Genomic DNA, 19,203 nt, shown 5'->3' with positions numbered 1-19,203 from the left:
ACATCCCAGATAGATCCTCTAACATTGAATTTGCCAGATTGTCCCTCTTTTTTTTAACCGTTTATTTTCAATTAATGCAACTCACTCCGTTAGTTTATTATATTTTACAACATATACTTGTTGCTTAAAATATATAGTTTCCATTTAACCACATAAGTTTTCACTTAACATATAGTACATTTGCGTTTAAAATTTGACCTTTCGGCTTAAAAACCAGAGAGCCAATCTTGTCAACATCAGGTACCTTTATGTCAATATCTGCCATTTTTATATCAGAAATATTTGAAAAGTAAACTGTTAGAAAAAAAAGACCTTTTGGGAATTTTCAAAATAATGGGTTTTTTTTTATAAATACCTTAATTTTAGAGGGTCTATTTGTTCATTACCTATATAACAATAAAGTTTTTTTTTTTTAAAAAAAAATCACTTCTATTAGAACTGAAATAGAACAAAAACCTCCAGGAATTGACCTGGAGATGAGAAGAAACTACAACAAACCACTAGATGTGGTAAAGCAACAAAAGATAGCCAAAATGCAAAACACTAGCAAGAGGAGAGAGGCTCCAACCAGGCCCCCCAAGACCCCAAAGCCACAACACGAACTTTAGCTCGTACCCAGGTCTTAAACCTCCTCAGACGTTAGAACCCCACTAGTGTTCGCAACACAAGGTCTTAAGAACTCCAGACTTCTGCGAATGGTCGTCATGGAGTCGGTCATCTTCTCTTTGGCACCGCCCGTAACAGATGAGAACTAGGATAACAACATATGGTCAATTTTCAGAATAATAACATGAGCAAGCAAAGCAAGAGCATTAAAAATATGATCATTTCTAGCAAGCCACACATTCCACACAATTGCTTTTATAACTAAGTCTCCCATAATCCTTAATGAAGGCCGAGCTAACATCCTCCACGACTCTCAAAGCAAACTCATTGAGAGAGCTGGCCCTGGCAATTGAAGAAGGTTGATAAAATAAACCCAAATAATTTTCACAAAAGGGCACTGAAGGAAGAGATGATCAACCAATTCAATCTCAAAGTGACACATTACATAGGTAGTCGTGGGGAACTTGTTGCACTTTCTTTTTGAGAAATTCTTAAGAGAGAATTTTATTCTTCCACACGAGCCAGTTGAAAAGATTGATCTTTCATGGGCATGTATTACGCCAGAAGAACTTCACTACTGGTTGGCGCAACCCACCATCCTTTAGAAAATCATTGAGAATGGAGCAAAATTGTGAAAATAAAATTTACACAAATATAAACACAAATATTGGTTTTTTTAAGGTAAATATGATTTTAATAGAGTGAAGATATAATTATAGATTTTTATAAGGGTACATATGCAAATTTCCCCAAATTTTTATGTTCTAAAAAACATAAATATACATGCCTTGTGTTTTGGGATGGTGCTTTTCTGAAGAAACACAAACACAAACACTCTCTAGTCTCACAAGATCTTGTCTTTCCTCAAGGAAAGTATAAGAAACCACTTGAAGAGAAGTCACAATGTACTCTGACCTCTTGCTGTTGCCTTGTTTCAGTCTCCTGCTGAAGATTAAGTAGCAAAAATCCAAGCTTTTCATCCCGGAAAGGTGTCTCCTTTCCCTAGTTCTCTTTGTGTTGGATTGTTCATTCTGTTTTTGGAGGATTTGCTGTTCACTAGATCTGTGTAAATCTCTGGTTATGAGTTGCATTTTTTTGTGTTGAAATGAAAGTGCTTGTTGATTGTTGTTGGCTGAGGTTATTCACTATTGCTTTTGGATCTTTGTAGTTTGAAAAGCTTGCTGTTTTGTTTCAAAGATCTCTTCTTTTGCTTTGCATTGTTTATGGGACTGGAAATTTGGAGGATTGGGCAGTTTGGTGTGTGGTTCTGGACATCAGTGTTGGTGGCATCTCAAGCATCGATGGAATGATTAGGGGATCTCTTGTTCTCAATTGAATTTGTTGTTATATTCTGGATTCAAGGATCTGATTTAGAAGTTTTTAGATCTGGAGAATGAAGTGGCATGTCTTGCTTTTTGTTATTGTTATTCTCTTTGTTCATTCAAATGTTGGAGAGGCTCAACGGAATGCCCTTTTCATTGATTGTGGGTCGAATTCAAGCACCAATGTTGATGGTAGGAAATGGATTGGTGATATCTCGACCACTGAAAATTTCACTCTGAGTTATTCTGGAATTGTTGCATTTATTGACACCGTTGACAATGAGCCTACTTATGGAAGCCTTTATCGAACTGCCCGGTTCTTCAATGTGACTTCAACCTACAAGATCAGTGTGTTTCCTGGGACTTATTTTGTCAGGCTTCACTTCTTTCCGTTCTCCTTCAGGAGTTTCAACATTAATGAATCCGCATTTGATGTGAGTGCGAACAGTCTGAAGCTTGTCTCTGCGCTTGACATCCCCGGAGAGATTTCATGGAAGAATACAAGAACCATGTCAAATTATTCATCTCTGGTCAAGGAGTATTTTCTCAATATCAGTACGAATCAACTGGAGATTGTTTTTATTCCCAAATCTGGATTCTTCGCGTTTGTGAACGCTATCGAGGTTGTGCCAGTCATCAATCAGTTGTTTGTTGACACTGTTAATAGAGTTGGTGGGAATGGTCTTAAAACTGATCTTAATTTGGCTGAACGGGGAATGGAAACCATGTTTAGATTGAATGTTGGAGTGCCGGCATCTGAATCAAGTGAAGACAAAGACATGTGGAGAAAATGGGAGTCAGATGAGAAATATATGTTTTCTGTGAATGCTGCATCTATCCTGTCAAACAGATCTAGCATTAGTTATTCAAACAATGATTCCTTTGTTGCGCCTCTACTTGTCTATGAAACAGCAAGGATAATGACTGATAATGGTGTCGCCGAGAAGAGGTTCAACATGTCGTGGGAATTCAATGTTGATCCCAACTTTGACTATTTGATCAGGTTGCACTTTTGTGAGTTCATCTTTGATAAACAAAATCAGAGACTCTTCAAGATCTACATTAACAACAAGACGGCTGCTGAGGATTACGATGTGTTTGCCCAAGCAGGAGGCATCAACAAAGCATATCATCAGGATTATGTGGATTCCGTTCCACAGCAGACAGACACTCTCTGGGTTCAGCTTGGGCCGGATCCGTTGACAGGTTCTCCAAGTACTGATGCATTTCTGAATGGGATGGAAATCTTCAAACTAAGTCGGAATGGAGATCTTGCTCATGCCTCGAATAGGATTACCATTAATCAGCCAGGGTCAGCTGGCAGTCAACCAAAGAATAAGATTCTGTGGGTGTCCATTGGTTCCGGTATTCTCTCTGTATTAATCATTTCATTAATCGGTGCTTTTATCTTCTGCTTATGCATTCAAAGAAAGAAAGTGGCAGTTCCTGTGAAAGAGACTTCGCCCGGTTGGCTCCCACTTTCCCTTCATGGTGCCATGGGAAGCACCACGAATGCTCGGTCTTACAAATCTCCATTATGTGCCACTGCTTCATTATGTAATAGAACAGGAAGGAGGTTCACTTTAGCTGAAATTAAAAGTGCTACAAATAACTTCGATGAGTCTTTAGCTATTGGAACTGGTGGTTTTGGCAAAGTTTTTAAAGGTGAAATTGAGGAAGGTACCCCAGTGGCGATCAAGCGAGCAAATCCACAGTCTGAGCAGGGTCTAGCAGAATTTGAAACGGAAATAGAGATGCTCTCGAAACTTCGGCACCGGCATTTGGTCTCGTTGATTGGATACTGTGATGAGCAGAGTGAGATGATCTTGGTCTATGAGTACATGGCAAATGGGACCTTGAGAAGCCATCTTTTTGGTAGTGATCTCCCCGCTTTGACGTGGAAGCAACGGCTCGAGGCATGCATCGGTGCGGCACGAGGACTTCACTATCTTCACACTGGAGCAGATAGATGCATAATCCACAGAGATATCAAGACAACGAATATATTGTTGGATGAGAACTTTGTTGCTAAAATGGCGGACTTCGGGCTGTCCAAAACTGGCCCTGGGTTGGACCATACGCATGTCAGCACTGCTGTAAAAGGAAGTTTTGGATACCTTGATCCTGAATACTTTCGGCGGCAGCAACTAACACAAAAATCCGATGTCTATTCTTTCGGTGTTGTGCTGTTCGAAGTTGTATGTGCACGACCAGTAATAAACCCAACATTACCGAAAGACCAGATCAACCTTGCTGAATGGGCGATAAGGTGGCAACGGCAGCATTCACTTGAGACCATCCTCGACCCGCATTTAAAGGGGAACTATTCCTTGGAGTCATTGAAGAAATTTGGTGAGATTGCAGAGAAATGCCTGGCCGACGAAGGGAAAAATCGGCCTACAATGGGTGAAGTACTTTGGCACCTCGAGTACGCCTTGCAGTTGCATGAAGCATATACTGAAAGTTCAAACGTGGAATCTTTTTCAAGCAGTGAGCTGAGGTTTGCTGATATGGCAATCAATCTCCCGCAGATCAAGGAGGGAGAGACAGCCTCTCCAAATGTATCAAGAAGCAACTATAATTCTACAGAAAATTTCAGGCAGTGAGTAGTCTTTAATCAAGGTCAGTTCTACAAATTGTTGAACTACTAAACTGGTATCTTGCTTGCAGTTCTTGATGTTCTCATATAAGAAACAACCGAGTAGTATACTCAATCGGGGTAGCTATTCATTTTTTCATATGTTCTAGAATTGATTTCTGTACCTTTTCCATATATATATGCTTGTAAAATCCTAGAATGGATTTGTTAACCATGTTATGCGATTTATTGGTGTACTAATTAATGAAAGAACAATTGATGTTCGACTTTATGTTGGTTTTCAGTATTTCCGATTTTTTTATCAAAGTTCTGAAATCTTTGGTGCGTGTTCTCGGCAGTTGTTTGGTTCTTAGTCACACTAATATACTTTGTTCATTTTCACTTCTCATCCTGTCAAGGATTACTTGTTGACACTTTCATTTCTGAAGAGTGTTATATCTGATGCATGATAATATCACTGCATTACTGCAGTATTGAATGCAATAGTTTTTATTTTTAATTTCTTATTTTCAAATGTTAGATATGCTTTTGCTTAGACAATCACTTGCATCGGAAACAAGCTTCGTTTTTTATAATCTTTTGAAGAAAGAGATGCCACTGATTTATCGCACTATTTCAATCTAGTTATAGGAAATTGATACTTTCCAATCTCTCAGTTTTTCTGTCGAAATTGCAGTTAGTTTATAATACATATGGTTTAGCTTTCTAAATTCTTTGTTCTGAATAGCACTCAATCTTTACAATTGACTCACATGAGATCAAACTTGAAAGATTCAATGTATTACTGTTGCGAATTATTAGTTTGGGCAATTCATTTTTCAAGTATTTCCATTGATCATGTAACACCATGATTTATCAGTTGTTTATAAAAGTACTGCATCTGATGTTTAGAAGTAATGATGTGTGGTTTAATTTGTTCCAAATTTGAACCAAATGGTTTTGGTTTTTTTTTCCTATAAATATTTAATTTAAGTTATTTATTGGAGATAAATTTTCAACAGATTCACAGAGAAAGATTCAATCTTGAGATTATAATAATTAACATTTTAAAAAATATATAAAAAGTATAAATCTTGCTAATACTTATCACTATGAGGTGGGAGTTAAATCTTTAGGCTTTGCATATTTTGAACCGATGTAGCATATCATCATATCATTCAACCATTTATTTTTTATTTTATTGCAAAACTCAATTTGGATAATGTTCATTATTGAGAAGAATCTTTTAATTGAGGTCATTGCCAACAAAAATACCAATTCCAATTTAATAAGGTGATTAACTAATAGAAAAACTAAATGCTTTTTAGTTTTAACTAATTAGACTTGTAGAATCATTGCATTTAACAAAATCAATTTTTTTCTAACATCATGAATATAGGTGTGAAGTTGTTTTTTTTACAACTTGAAGATCTTGTTTAGACAACGAGTCTCTTGGATTAAGATATAATACTGTATATATTATATATATTAAACAATGTGTAATATACATATATATATATATATATATATAAATGTATAATGTATGTATAGGTTAGGCCAAGGGTACCCCTTGACCCTCCTCCTCTCGACTCCTGTTGTACTTTGGTTATTTTATATAATGCGGCAATATGTGCACCATCTAAAATTTAATTTTTTTTTATTTCATATTTTATGGTGGCATTGGATACTTATCGTTTATAGTTTGAAATATTTAATGTTGTACATGTGTTTTGCATCGCATTAGAATATTAAAATACTAGGAATATATAGTTGTTTCTCTCAACATTAAGTGAGGGTCGAGGACTTTTAATTTAATATTTAACTAATTACCTAGAAATTGATATTGTTGTTCATTTGTTATTATGTATTGTTAGAGTGATATGAGCAAAGTTTATTTTTGAGTTCTTGAATTTTTTTTTTAATTTGTTTTGTTAGAGTTTTGTATTTCTATTGCATTGGATTGAATTTTATATTATTATTGTTATTATTATATTAAGTTTTGTATTATTATTATTATTATCATTATTATTTATTTATTTATTTATTTTTGGGTGGCGGAATGGGAATTGAACAATCGATAGTGGGAGGGACTTCCCGTTCCTAGTTGTTTTTAATTTAAAATAATTTGTAAAATGCCAATTTTGACCTTGTTATGTCAGCCCATTTATCAGTGTTGCAAACGGGACCAAAAGTAAATTGACAAAAAAGAGAAATTTAATAATTAAAAATTATCCAAAACTAATAAGCAGTTCATTCTTTTTTGGAAAATTATTTATTAGTCCTTAGAACTTTTTGTTTAGTCCAATAAACTTTTCTGACAAAATATTATCCTCTACAGTCCCTCTTTTCTACAATCAGTTTCATTTCATCCTTCAGTCACCTATGGAAGTTCAAATTTTATTCACACAAATTTGAATAGATTCGTCAAATATAAGCAGATACAAAAAAGTCAAAGAGCAAAACTAAAAACTGAAGATGATGTAAGAATAGTAAATCCGAAGTACCAAAACTGCAAAACTAAAAATTGAAAGTGATGCAAGAATAGTAAAACCGAGGTTATCTTCCTGTTGGACTTAAAAGTAATTTTAGAAAAAAAGAGGAATTTTCAAAGAATTTGAAAAAATTAAAGGTCTTTTTTGCTCAATGTAAAGTTGTTTGGAGCTTTTGAGCAATTCCTCTTATAATTATTATTAATATATTTATATTAAATTAGGATAGCACATGGGAAGAACATGCTCATAAGTTAATGTGATAACTCATTTAAAATAATAATAATAAAAATCAATACATAAATAAATTTTTTATTCTGAATTTTTTAATACAAGGGGAGTTTTAAAGTATTTTAAATCGGTAATTGATTTTTTAGGGTATTATATAAATATATAAAAAAAAACATTCATAGCCCCCCATAAAAGCAGCAAATTATATATTTCCTTTATTTATGATCATAACTCCCTAACTCAACTTGAAATATTACATTATACATAATTATATTCTAGATTGAAATAATTAATATTGGTGAAATTTAGATCCTTGTTAGTTTTTATCTTTAAAATAAAACAATATTGATTTTAATGTTTAGTAACATAAATTTACTTATTTCTGGTATAAATTAACAACTAATGTGGTCAAAATGTTAGATATTTTTTCTGAGTCTTAGATTGAGGACTAATTATTATTTTTTTTTAACCTGAGGGTCAAAATAAATATTTTAATTTTTCTTTTTTGATAAATACGGCAAATGCAGTATATTCAGTGGTATACTGGCATGCGTGCCGGCAGAAAATTGATGGTGACACAAGATTCAACACATCTAACGGGATTTAAACTCTACATTAATGCCATGGAATGAGACTAATGCTATGCCAGTGGTTTATCAACCTTTCATAATTTTGAATTTTTTAAGACGGTAAATTTTTTTAAAAAATTAAAGATAATTTAGATATTTTATCAAATTTAGATGTGAAATAAGTAACTTTATTAATTAGTGTGTTACACAGAGGATTCATCTTTTACCACATCCATCTTTTAGCCGTTAGATTTTAATCCAATAGTTGTAAATGATCCATCTTTTTGAAACAGTGCATGTAATAAGAAACATGTATAGTGATGTGAAATAGTATTCTAAACAGTGCTATAAAATAGTGAAAAATGAGTATATAGTATTATCTAAGGTTGTCAGACCCGGCCCGGGCAATGACCCGGCTAAGCTCAGGGGTCAGGGGTCAATGGGTTCAACCGGGTCGAACCGGGGTCAATAATTAAATATAAAAAAAATATTATAATAATTAATAATGAGCAAATATAATATTAAACCCATAATTATATTATAAAAACCTACTCAAATTTGATATTTAAATTGATAAATGACCTTATATACAGTAGAGTTTTTTAATTTTGTCATTTATTTTTACATTTTTTTAAATATTTACAAATTTAATATATTAATATATAATCATCGAACTTCTCTCGGTGTTATTTATTTATTTATTTGTTTATTGGTTGATTTTGTTAAAATAAATAAGAAATTTAATTAACTAATTCTTATATCTCAATTGAGTTTTTATTTTGTTTTAAATTTTCTTATATATATTTTTTAATTAGAATACTTTAATTTATATTTTTATAATAAAATTACACTCATTTATTGTTTTATTTTCTCAATAAATTAAATTTTTAGAAAGTATTTACATAATACATTAATATATTTTATTTTTAAATGTTAATTTTTGTTGGTATGTTTATGATATATATATATATATATATTGTAATTCTATTTATTGAATATAAATTATAAATTAATATTAATAAATATACACGATTTTGTGGTTTTTAATGAGATAATAATAATAAATTATTAAATATTGTAAAAAAATTAAACATTGTAAAAAAATTAAATATTGTAAATTAATATTAAAAAATTAAACATAGAAAGTATTTACTAAAAAAAATTAAATATTGTAAATAATGTATGTATAGGTTAGGCCAAGGGTACCCCTTGACCCTCCTCCTCTCGACTCTTGTTGTACTTTGGTTATTTTATATAATGCGGCAATATGTGCACCATCTAAAATTTATTTATTTTTTTTATTTCATATTTTATGGTGCCATTGGATACTTATCGTTTATAGTTTGAAATATTTAATGTTGTACATGTGTTTTGCATCGCATTAGAATATTAAAATACTAGGAATATATAGTTGTTTCTCTCAAAATTAAGTGAGGGTCGAGGACTTTTAATTTAATGTTTAACTATTTACCTAGAAATTGATATTGTTGTTCATTTGTTATTATGTATTGTTAGAGTGATATGAGCAAAGTTTATTTTTGAGTTCTTGAATTTTTTTTTAATTTGTTTTGTTAGAGTTTTGTATTTCTATTGCATTGGATTGAATTTTATATTATTATTGTTAGTGTTAATTGCCAAATACCCCTTGAAAGTTTTATTTATATACATTTTCCCCTCTCTAATTTTGGTATCCCCAAAAAAACCCTCTTTTTCTCTCCATTTATTTTTAAACCCTTTAAGTCGTTAAAGTGACTAAACGGAGTTGGTTGGGAATTTTTTTGACAACAATGACCTTCATCTGCTAGCGCAACCTTTTTTTTAATACGGGCTTTTATCTACTTGTAAGAAAGGTCTTCTTCTAACCAGAGTCTTGGTTGTCCTTTTTTGGCATGTTTGCTCGTTCCATTTGGAATCTGTGAGATCTCGGGTTGGGTTGGCAGATCCGATCTGGAGATCGGAGTCACGGTGAAGACACCTAGATCCGCCGGAGACAGCGTGGGAGTTCGACGGAAGTGCACCATCGCCGGAGCGGACCTCAATCGTTTCTTGGATTTATGGGTGTTTGCCATGTTGTTTTATTTTCTTGGCGGCAATAAACGATAGACACAAAGATCAATGGTTTGAAGTCAGAGAACCCTTTAGAAGACTCCGTTGGTGGAGAGTTGGATCTGTAGACAAGCTCTGCTGGTGTTGGGGTTGAGAAGAAAGAGGTCGTGGAGATCGTTGGAGAGGTTGAGGAGCTAGTGGCATTTGAAGAGGAGAAGGAGAAGAGTGAGGAAGGTGAGAACTTGGAGAATCATATAAGTTTCTGGTTGAAGAGACAAAGGAGAGGGAGAATGTAGTTGCGGAGGAGATAGACAGAGATGAATTAGGAGAAAACTTTAGATTAAAGTATGTTTCTGTTTAAATATATGTGTTTTCGTGTAACTTAGGTATTTTCTGTTTAAAAAAATTTGTTTATGTTTAATAATATTGGTTCATGTTTAAGTTACAGAGTAGCGTTTAACACAAACATACAATTTTAAACTGAAACTGGGTTACTTAAGCAGAAACTGGGTTATTTAAGCGGAAAGTAGGTTAGTTACACACAAACATACACTATTAAGTGGAAGCAGACTAAGTTAAGCTACTAATACAATAATACATTATATTTTGATTAATTTAGATCCCAAAACTCTTTAGAAATTATTGGATTAAAAATAAAAATTAAAATTAAACTCAAATTCAATTGGTCTTTTTTAATAAATGCTTAAAATAATGTTTAAAAGAAAATATCTTGGAATAAGAACTTTAGGGAATTAGAATATAAAAGAATCACCTTTTTTTATGGATATATGGATAAATCTCTAGACTATTTTACCACGGATTAATTCTTGTTCTATAAACTTTAGACTATTTTACCAGTACTCTTTTAAATTTTGTAGATTCCAATCAATATTTTCTTCCGAAATTAGAAGTACATTAAACATAAAGATAAATTTTAACGTTTTACGTTTAATAATAGTTGTTTTTGTTTAAGTTATTTTATTTCCGTTTATCAATTCGGGTTTTTGTTGAAACTAACACGTTTTCGTTTAACAGTCTCGGTTACTGTTTAATTTACTCGTTTTTGTTTATCCGATTATGTTAGAGCGCATTGTTAAATGTTTTACTTTTAATTTGTTGGGTTTCAATAGTTTTACATTATATGTTAATGCGTATCTGATTAAGTTTACTAATTTTTGTTTAATAGTTTTAGTTTTTGTTTGCGAATACACTTTTTACGTTTAACAATAGGTTTTGTTTAAGTTATCTTGTTTCTGTTTTATAATTCGGGTTTATGTTTAAGGTATCGCGTTTCCGTTTAATAGTCTTGGTTTCTATTTAACAATAGTTATTTTTGTTTAAATTACCTTGTTTTCTTTTATCAATCCTGGTTTGTGCAATCAACCCCATGATAAACATTCCGACAATTTCAAATTTATCCATACAAAAAGAATCGACATAAATCGGATGAATTTGAATTAAAAAAAACACACACATACCAATTAAGAATCTCCAAGGGGATCGACATAAGTTCTAAATCGTTCCTTCTTCTCTTACAAAACACCGAATACCCTCCCCCTCCTCATCCTCCTTCCGTTCGTCCGATTTCTTCGGTTCTCTAAAGTACAACACATCTCTCATTAGTATATCGATTCTCGTCGGCCTCTTCCTTTTCAAGGCCGAGCCTTTCCCACCGCCTTCATCGTCAAGGCAAACCCCAAGAACCCATAGCAACAGAAGGTGATGAAAATGGTTGAAGACCACTAGAGATCCACGGTGAGGCTCAAGGTCTTTCAAAAAATATTTGAAAGATGGGAAAAAAGTAGGTTATTTTAAAAAAGATGATGTGCTTTTTTCCACCATTGTTGAAGGTAAAAATGGAATTCAATCAAATGAATTCGACGGAATTAGCTGAAAAGGGAAAAAATGAAGTGAAACAAAAAAGAAAGGGTTGTCCGGCAAATTCAAAAGTCAGAGGGGTTGTCTGGGAATTTTTTTAAAATGTTAGGGGGTAAAAAATAATTTTCCCTTTCAGATTTGAATCAGCCATAAAAAAATTTATAACCTTAAAAAGCTTTCAATACTTCAAAACTAAATTAAAACCAATGTTATCCCCTAACATCAATTTAATGAACTACAATTAACAAATAAATTTAATTCAAAAGTCAAATAATCATTGCTCCATAACCCCTTGCGTCCAAATATTTTCTCAAGGGTTTGCTAAAATTTACATGAAAAACACAACTAAAAATGTCAACAGAATATAGATTCACTAGGAGATGTATTTTCCGATCCCATCAGTGTGGGATTACCTGGGTTCCAGATTCCCAGTCTCTATTTTTTTTTCATGTATTAAAAATATATATTTATATTTAATGTAAATAAATTTTTTAACATAACATATATAATAATATTTATATATTCAAGGGGAATGCAGAGCGAGGAGGGGATTCCCAGTCTCCGTTCCCCAAACTTAGCCGACAAGGGCCAGGCAATCGGTTTTCTCATCGGGTCCGAGGCAAATTGACCACCCTAAGATAAACCCCTCTAAATAAATAATGAAACCACTACTGTGAGTGTAATTAACATAAATTTAAAAAAGCAAATTAAGGGCTTGTAAGGCCAAAACATAGAAATGAGAAATGGTTTCTTGCAAAATGGGGTAAAACAAAAACCAGAAACATTGTTCACAGATAAATAGAGAGAATAAGATAAAGAAGCCATGAAGGCCTACAAGATGACCAATATGAACAAACCTAAAGAGAGAATTAGGTTAGTGCCTACACAAAATCAGAAGAGTTTTCGCTGTCTTCTTATTACCTTCTGCTGCTTCTTCTTATGGGGCTTTAGTTGAGGCATCATCGGCGGGAACGTCATCGTCATCATGGTAAATGTTCTCGGCCATTTGCCATATTTGCAGGATGTTGTCTTCGGCCACGCTGGCGATCACCCAGTCCTCTGAAGGATTCCATGAGAAATCGGATATCTTACTGGTATGGCCGCCGTGAATGAATAGCAGCTCCGGAGGACCGTCTTCTGCATCTTCTGGTGTTTGTTCCTCATCAATCCTGCAGATAGTAAGAACAAGCATGATTTCTAAACAGAATAGTTGAATGAATTGCGTGTTTCTCAGATCATATCTATTGCTTCATTTACAGTGGAGCTGTGTGGGTAATGAAATCTCTGATATACAAGTTCAACTAGAATTTTGTGGATAGTCAGAAATTGTAAAACATATATTAGATGTAAAAAGTCAATGGATCTACAAAACAAAGAACGGAGTTCGGCTTATATAGTAAAGCTCAACTAGAATTTTGTGGATAATCATGGCCATAATGTAAAGTTCAATCTACAGAAGAGAAAGCATTGGAAATTCATAATACAACCTGAAGTGCACATGTTTGTCGGGCCAAAACAGATAAAATTAACAGTGGTCGACTGAAACATATTAGACAACCAATTAGACCAAAAGAAAAAAATGCTGCATCAATTGAAAAAATGATAAGAGCACCATAGATTTATTTATTTAGATTTTCTCTCAACTTAAGTTTTCTTTCAAACAACATCAACCAGAACTGAAAACACAATGCAGTAACAAAAACAAAAAAAATAACAAAAAATTATATAAAATCACACAAGTAGTTGCCCAAGGAAGGAACTCAAAGTAGACACCGTGCATGAAAACTTGGTATGTGAAGGAATCTGGCTTATAGTTTCTAGGAACCATTGTGAATATTTAGGGTTAAGGTTTTGAGAACAGGGGTATCACAGCTGCATGTTTAAGCAGAAAAGGGCTCCACACTGGCTCTGTGGGGAACTACAGGTACACATTAGGTTTCACTTAAAGCTAATCTGGTAATTAGGCTTCACAACTTTTCTACAAAATGCAGCAAAAATAGTCCAGAGAATGACACAAGCACAGGGTTGCATGTCCAAACAAGCAGAAAGATGCCATTCACTTCCACTAAAATCAAATTCAAAGCAAACCTCACAGATACCTGCTAAGATCCCACACCATAAGCCTCCTCCCAAGGCAGCATGAAGCTAATATCGTTTCATTCTTTGGATTCCATCCTACTTGGAAAACCTCTTCTCTGTTCACCAGACAAATCATATTATTTTTTTAATAATTCTCACATGTTTAAACAAAAAGTCAATCAAGCATGCAAACCAGCTAAAAAACATATAAAATATAAAAAATCAAAAATCATCAAAGAATGCTTACTTGTGAGCATCAAAAGTATACAGGGCATTGCTGATCTTCCGGAGGTCAAATAATTTAACAGTCTTATCGGTTGAGCCTGTTGCTACAACCCACTCATTGAAGGGATTGAAAGCTAGGCAATTAACCTGTCAAAAAACTATACTTAATATAGCAGTGAAACAAGAATTGCAAACTTATGAATATCTAAGACAAGGTGGAGAGAATACTAGAAAATCACTAACAATTGGCAATGTCTTAGATTGACATTTTTATCTTTGGACAGAAAAAAATATGTTACAACAACAGAATGCTTCTCACCAATTTATGGGATAAAAACAAAGATACGAGCTACAGTCTTCATCCACGCGAAAACCACATTATTTTAGTCCTCTTGATCACTATTTCTTAATTCACATGCAGCTACACAATCAATTGTAATCTAGTGAGGCAAGGCTGCAGCAACACAAGGGACTGGCAAAACAGGTCAAGACCAATTGCGACATGCAAATGTTGTTTCCCGATAATCCTATCATTGCTCAGCATTGACTGCCCTCATAAAGCAAATTCATTCTATTTCAGCTGATATTGGACAAAACAAGGCCAATTTCAAAGTAAATCATTTGAAAATAATAGGTGTAGAGAACAAACCAGAAACCCCTTAATTCCATATTGGGCTGATCCAATTTTTCGATTATGGTTACAATTCATTGGCTTAGTGACAATACCAGATTATAATAATTTGAAAGATATCCAGGAAAAGTCTAATGACAATAGAAAAGTAGAACATGTAGCATATAAAAGGAAGTACATATGTTGATCACGATACTCACCTCACCTTGATGAGCAACTACAGATTGAGCTGGCTTGTTGGCTGCTGGTGTACGCAGATCCCATATAAGCAGATGATGGTCATCACCAACAGAACCAAATAGATATTCATGCCTTAAATGCCATGCAACATCTTCGACAACACCATCATGAACCTTTCATGAAGGAATTTCACAAAATGTCAACATTCAAAATTGTAATTAAGAGAACAGAATGGCAAAGCGATAGGCTATAAACATAGCACAAATCACACCAGCAAGTACAATAGACAGCATTTGTTATGAAATTTGAAATTGCTTATGTGACCCAACTTCATTAAACATGGCTATATGCACAAAAACTGTCAAACAACAGACACCAGAATGTAGCGACAACCGGAGCATTTTAATTCTTTTGAATCCTTAAATTTTAAATTCAAAATAAAAAAAGAATAGAGTTCATAAGCAAAATGACTAAATTAGAAATAAAGATTATAACATTAGGATCCCTGCTATGGTCTGGCTATTATGAAGAAAAATCATCTAGAGTGTGTAGAGGTGCACAGGTGAAACAACAATTTCAAAATGCGGCAAGATTTACTACAACATTTGAAATCAGTAAGAACATAGACTAGAGTGAGTTTCAGGAGTCAAGACAACTTTACTTCAATATCATAGTTAGAGTAACAACAGAAAATTTATAACAACACTGCATCCATATGTTACATTTCTTTCATCATTCAAACAAAGGACAGGGCATTGCTAATTTTCAATTCCCTAAACTTTTACCTCAGAAAAAATAAAATGAAGTTAGAAAATAACTGCCCATAAGCATGTGGGTTTCCAATCCAAAAGAAAACTTATTACAATATCAAAGTTAATATGGACCTATAAATAATTATTGTTTAGCACAAGGGTGTTTCATAAGCTTGATTTCACACCTTGTTCAAAAATTATATGCAATCTGAAAAAGCAAATCAGTCAGCTAACATCGGCATTGGCAGAATTTGACACAACAATGGTATAAAGAACTAACCTTAAAAATCTGCAGAGCATCAAGAGACTTATTTTTTGGGGATGCCTTAATGTCCCACAAGCATATTTGAGCATCATCTGAACCACTGAGTAGATGGCCTTCCTTAAAAAGGCTCCAAGATAAACCATATCCTTCAGTGTTGTGGCCTTTTAATCTCAAATCAGGATTGCAAGCACCATCTAGAGGAGGTTTGGATGGATGCTTGCTGTAGTCAAAAACATACACCTCTGCACTAACTGTCTTTGTTGCAATTATAAATGGATTTTGAGGCATGTAACGAGCTCGATTGACCTCTCCCTCATGATTTATCTGCTGAACTATTTGCACCTGCAGGAAAATTTCTAAACTGCATTAGAGCAATACAGGGACACCACATCATAGCACAGCATCCTGACAAAGAAAGGGCCACCTAAAAAATCATACATAAACAGGGAAAATTAACAAAGAACTTGACAGAATTTAAGAAAATCTAGATTACTATAAACTCTTTACCAACACAAGTAACAGGATGCCTTAGATTACCTTAAAAGAAATATTTACTCTATTAACAAAGAAACCTATTCAGATCTTTGAAACAAGCACAGAGAACTTTTGTCAAGAACAGATCAAAACTGGAAAAATGCACATCTTGCGAACACCACAAGCAATCCAACAACTCAAACAAGCTAAATCATAATAAAGCATCAAAAGGGCAATAAGACACAAGTACCATTAGAGCCTCCGAATGTCCGCAAATTTCGATTTTTCCTCGTAGTTTCTCAGTAGCAGCACCCAATAAATTTCACAAGCAAGAATATCAAATGAATAATTACAATAACAAAAACGAAAAATTGAGTTTCCAAATCGCCACAGATTGCATACTTCCTACCAACAGCCCGACAGCAACATTTACCACATTTTAGCCAGTAAAAAACCACTACAATCATGAAGAAACCAGTCAAAACCCTAATTCACAAAAATCGAAAACGGCCCTTAAGCACGAACTATAAAGCCAAAGCATGAAGAAAAAGCTCGATCTTTCATCAAACACAAGATGAAACAAACCTTGCCACTGGCGGAACCGAAGCCACCGATCTCCCCACGCTCGTCATCATACTGCCGGGCATCATACTCAGCATCCTCAAGGGGAAGCTGGACCTGAGCAAGCATCAAGTAATTAGGCTCATTGTCAGAGGTGTGCGTGCCGAGAATCATCTTCTGAATGGAGTGGTCGCGTCCGGGTGGCTCCTCCCGGTCCGGCAGCCACTGCACGGTGAGCGAAGGCCATTCTAGGGCGTGGGTGATGACCAAATCGTACAGGAACGGCGTGTTCTTCTTCCATATCTTGTACTCCTCGTTTATCAGCCGTTCTTCGATCTCTCCGCGGAACTCCTCCTCGTCCTTCGCCATTAGAGATCGACGCCGAGGAACTCCGAGCGCTTCTCTCTCTCCCTCTTCGGTTAAAAGCGAGGGTTTTGGGCATTTAGGTCAGAGAGTTAGGGTATTGTGGTAAATAATCAATAGGACCAGGGGTGTTTTGGTCTTTTCAATTGCAAATAATGGAAATTTAGACCCAAAAAATAAAGAAAAAAATTAATTTCAGCTTTTCAATTACATCCTTCTATATTTCATTTTTATTATTTTCATTTTATATTTGATGAATTATTTCTTATTTCATTTTTCAATAAAAAAATTTCAAGAAACTAATTAAAAAATATGGGAATTGGCGAACCAAAAAAGTTTAACTGTGATTTTCAATTTTATTTTAATTAATTAAAAAATAGCTTTAATTTAATTTCAATTTTTTCGAGTAAGTGTTGCAATATTCCCCATTTTCATTAATTTATTTAATTTATCAAATTCTTTTAATACAAATTTTCATAAAAAAAAAATCTCAGAAAACCGCTTGAAATATTTTTGACATCTTTATGTCGGAGATTTGGATGGATGGGTGTAAATAGTGATTGTGATAAGGGTATTTTGATCTTTTAAAATTAAAATCTGGACTTTTTTTAGAAAAAATTTAAATTAATTTCATTTCATTTTTCAATTAAGTCCTGCAAATATATCATTTTTCATTAATTTCTTATTATTTATATAAAGTGCTCTATACTTTTTTTTTTTATATCATTCATTTGTGTGTATTGAATACAGAAATGCTATATATGATGACAATTTTACACGAATTTTCAACACAATTCATGTGGCTGCCACCTCACTAACCCATTTTTCTCTTCTATTCAACTTAAGTGTATTTTTGACATCTTTATGTCGGAGATTTGGATGGATGGGTGTAAATAGTGATTGTGATAAGGGTATTTTGGTCTTTTAAAATTAAAATCTGGACTTTTTTTTACAAAAAATTTAAATTAATTTCATTTCATTTTTCAATTAAGTCCTGCAAATATATCATTTTTCATTAATTTCTTATTATTTATATAAAGTGCTATATACATTTTTTTTATATCATTCATTTGTGTGTGTATTGAATACAGTAATGCTATATATGATGACAATTTTACACGAATTTTCAACACAATTCATGTGGCTGCCACCTCACTAACCCATTTTTCTCTTCTATTCAACTTAAGTGTATGATTTTCTTTTATTAATGAAGCTGAAAAGTAATTAAGTTTCACCACATAGGACCATACCACGGTCGTTCTCCTAGGTCTTTATGGCTAACATAAAAACCCTAGCATCGCATTCATAGTTCTCATTGCAACCTCCACACCCGTATTGAAGCCACAGCCCTTGATCCGGCACTGAGATCGGAGATCTCGACCCATTGGTAAGCCTCGTCGGACTTTATAGAGCCCCAGGCGAGATCTATGAGATGCCAGACAACGATGGCGTTGGCATCCTAAGTACCCACCAGACCATTAAGGCTCCACTGCCCAGGTCTACTACGATCTCCATTTTTTTTTTCTTCGATTCCTTCTCTATTTCGATGGGTTTGATTTGATTAGGATTTTTTTTGTAAGTATAGTAAGGATATTGCAATGAGGGAATCGGGTCTATACAGTTAGTGCAAGCTGTGTGTGGGGGCAGGGGCGAGGGTGAAGGGTTATGAGTAGATGGAGGGGATGGGGTCAGGATATGAGAGGTATGTGTGCGGTTTTGACACCACTTATGAATGTGGCCAGTGGCAAAGCCACGCCATCAATGAGTTCTTTCTGATGATCTTTTTTGTGGATTTGTAGTCCAACCTACATGTCGATGAGTTCTTTCTAATGATCATTTATGCTTTTTTAATGGGATTGTGGGACAATTTGTAATATTTTTATTCAAACCAAATTTGTATCATTATCATGATACTCAAACCAAATGACTAATACTTCATTTTCTTTGACATTTT

The 19,203-nt window shown here is 33.8% G+C and overlaps 2 protein-coding genes across 3 annotated transcripts; one reads left to right on the top strand and one right to left on the bottom strand.

Annotated features, from left to right (window-relative positions):
• Positions 1-1,426: 1,426 nt before the first annotated feature.
• On the top strand, positions 1,427-4,788 carry LOC120267562 (probable receptor-like protein kinase At1g30570). Of its 2 annotated transcripts, none has more exons than XM_039275241.1 (2): positions 1,427-1,595; positions 1,775-4,788. In XM_039275241.1, exon 2 carries the CDS (start codon positions 2,000-2,002, stop codon positions 4,532-4,534), a length of 2,535 nt encoding a protein of 844 aa, XP_039131175.1. In that variant the 5' UTR covers positions 1,427-1,595; positions 1,775-1,999; the 3' UTR covers positions 4,535-4,788. The 2 variants fall into 2 exon arrangements, with proteins under 2 accessions (XP_039131175.1, XP_039131176.1); XM_039275242.1 differs by having other exon boundaries at positions 1,427-1,672.
• Positions 4,789-12,450: 7,662 nt separating this feature from the next.
• Positions 12,451-17,323, bottom strand: LOC120267647 (histone-binding protein MSI1 homolog). Its single transcript, XM_039275319.1, has 6 exons — positions 16,911-17,323; positions 15,867-16,193; positions 14,855-15,007; positions 14,046-14,170; positions 13,819-13,914; positions 12,451-12,888 (listed from the first exon to the last, which is right to left on the bottom strand). The coding sequence occupies exons 1-6, from the start codon at positions 17,253-17,255 to the stop codon at positions 12,657-12,659; spliced, it is 1,278 nt and encodes a 425-aa protein (XP_039131253.1). The 5' UTR covers positions 17,256-17,323; the 3' UTR covers positions 12,451-12,656.
• Positions 17,324-19,203: the final 1,880 nt, after the last annotated feature.

This window comes from Dioscorea cayenensis, chromosome 8 (assembly GCF_009730915.1).
Source record: "Dioscorea cayenensis subsp. rotundata cultivar TDr96_F1 chromosome 8, TDr96_F1_v2_PseudoChromosome.rev07_lg8_w22 25.fasta, whole genome shotgun sequence".
Taxonomy (NCBI): Eukaryota; Viridiplantae; Streptophyta; class Magnoliopsida; order Dioscoreales; family Dioscoreaceae; genus Dioscorea; species Dioscorea cayenensis.
Note: the sequence above shows the minus strand (reverse complement) of the source record. Positions and strands in the feature narration are given on the sequence as shown.

What these genes read in the sequence shown, in the direction of transcription:
- LOC120267562 (XM_039275241.1), top strand. Translation starts at nt 2,000, where the DNA reads ATGAAGTGGCATGTCTTGCTTTTTGTTATTGTTATTCTCTTTGTTCAT.
- LOC120267647 (XM_039275319.1), bottom strand. Translation starts at nt 17,255, where the DNA reads ATGGCGAAGGACGAGGAGGAGTTCCGCGGAGAGATCGAAGAACGGCTG. An exon ending in TCGGTTCCGCCAGTGGCAAG is followed by an intron (nt 16,194 to 16,910) that starts GTTTGTTTCATC and finishes ATTTTCCTGCAG; the next exon opens with GTGCAAATAGTTCAGCAGAT. An exon ending in ATGCTCTGCAGATTTTTAAG is followed by an intron (nt 15,008 to 15,866) that starts GTTAGTTCTTTA and finishes CCTTCATGAAAG; the next exon opens with GTTCATGATGGTGTTGTCGA.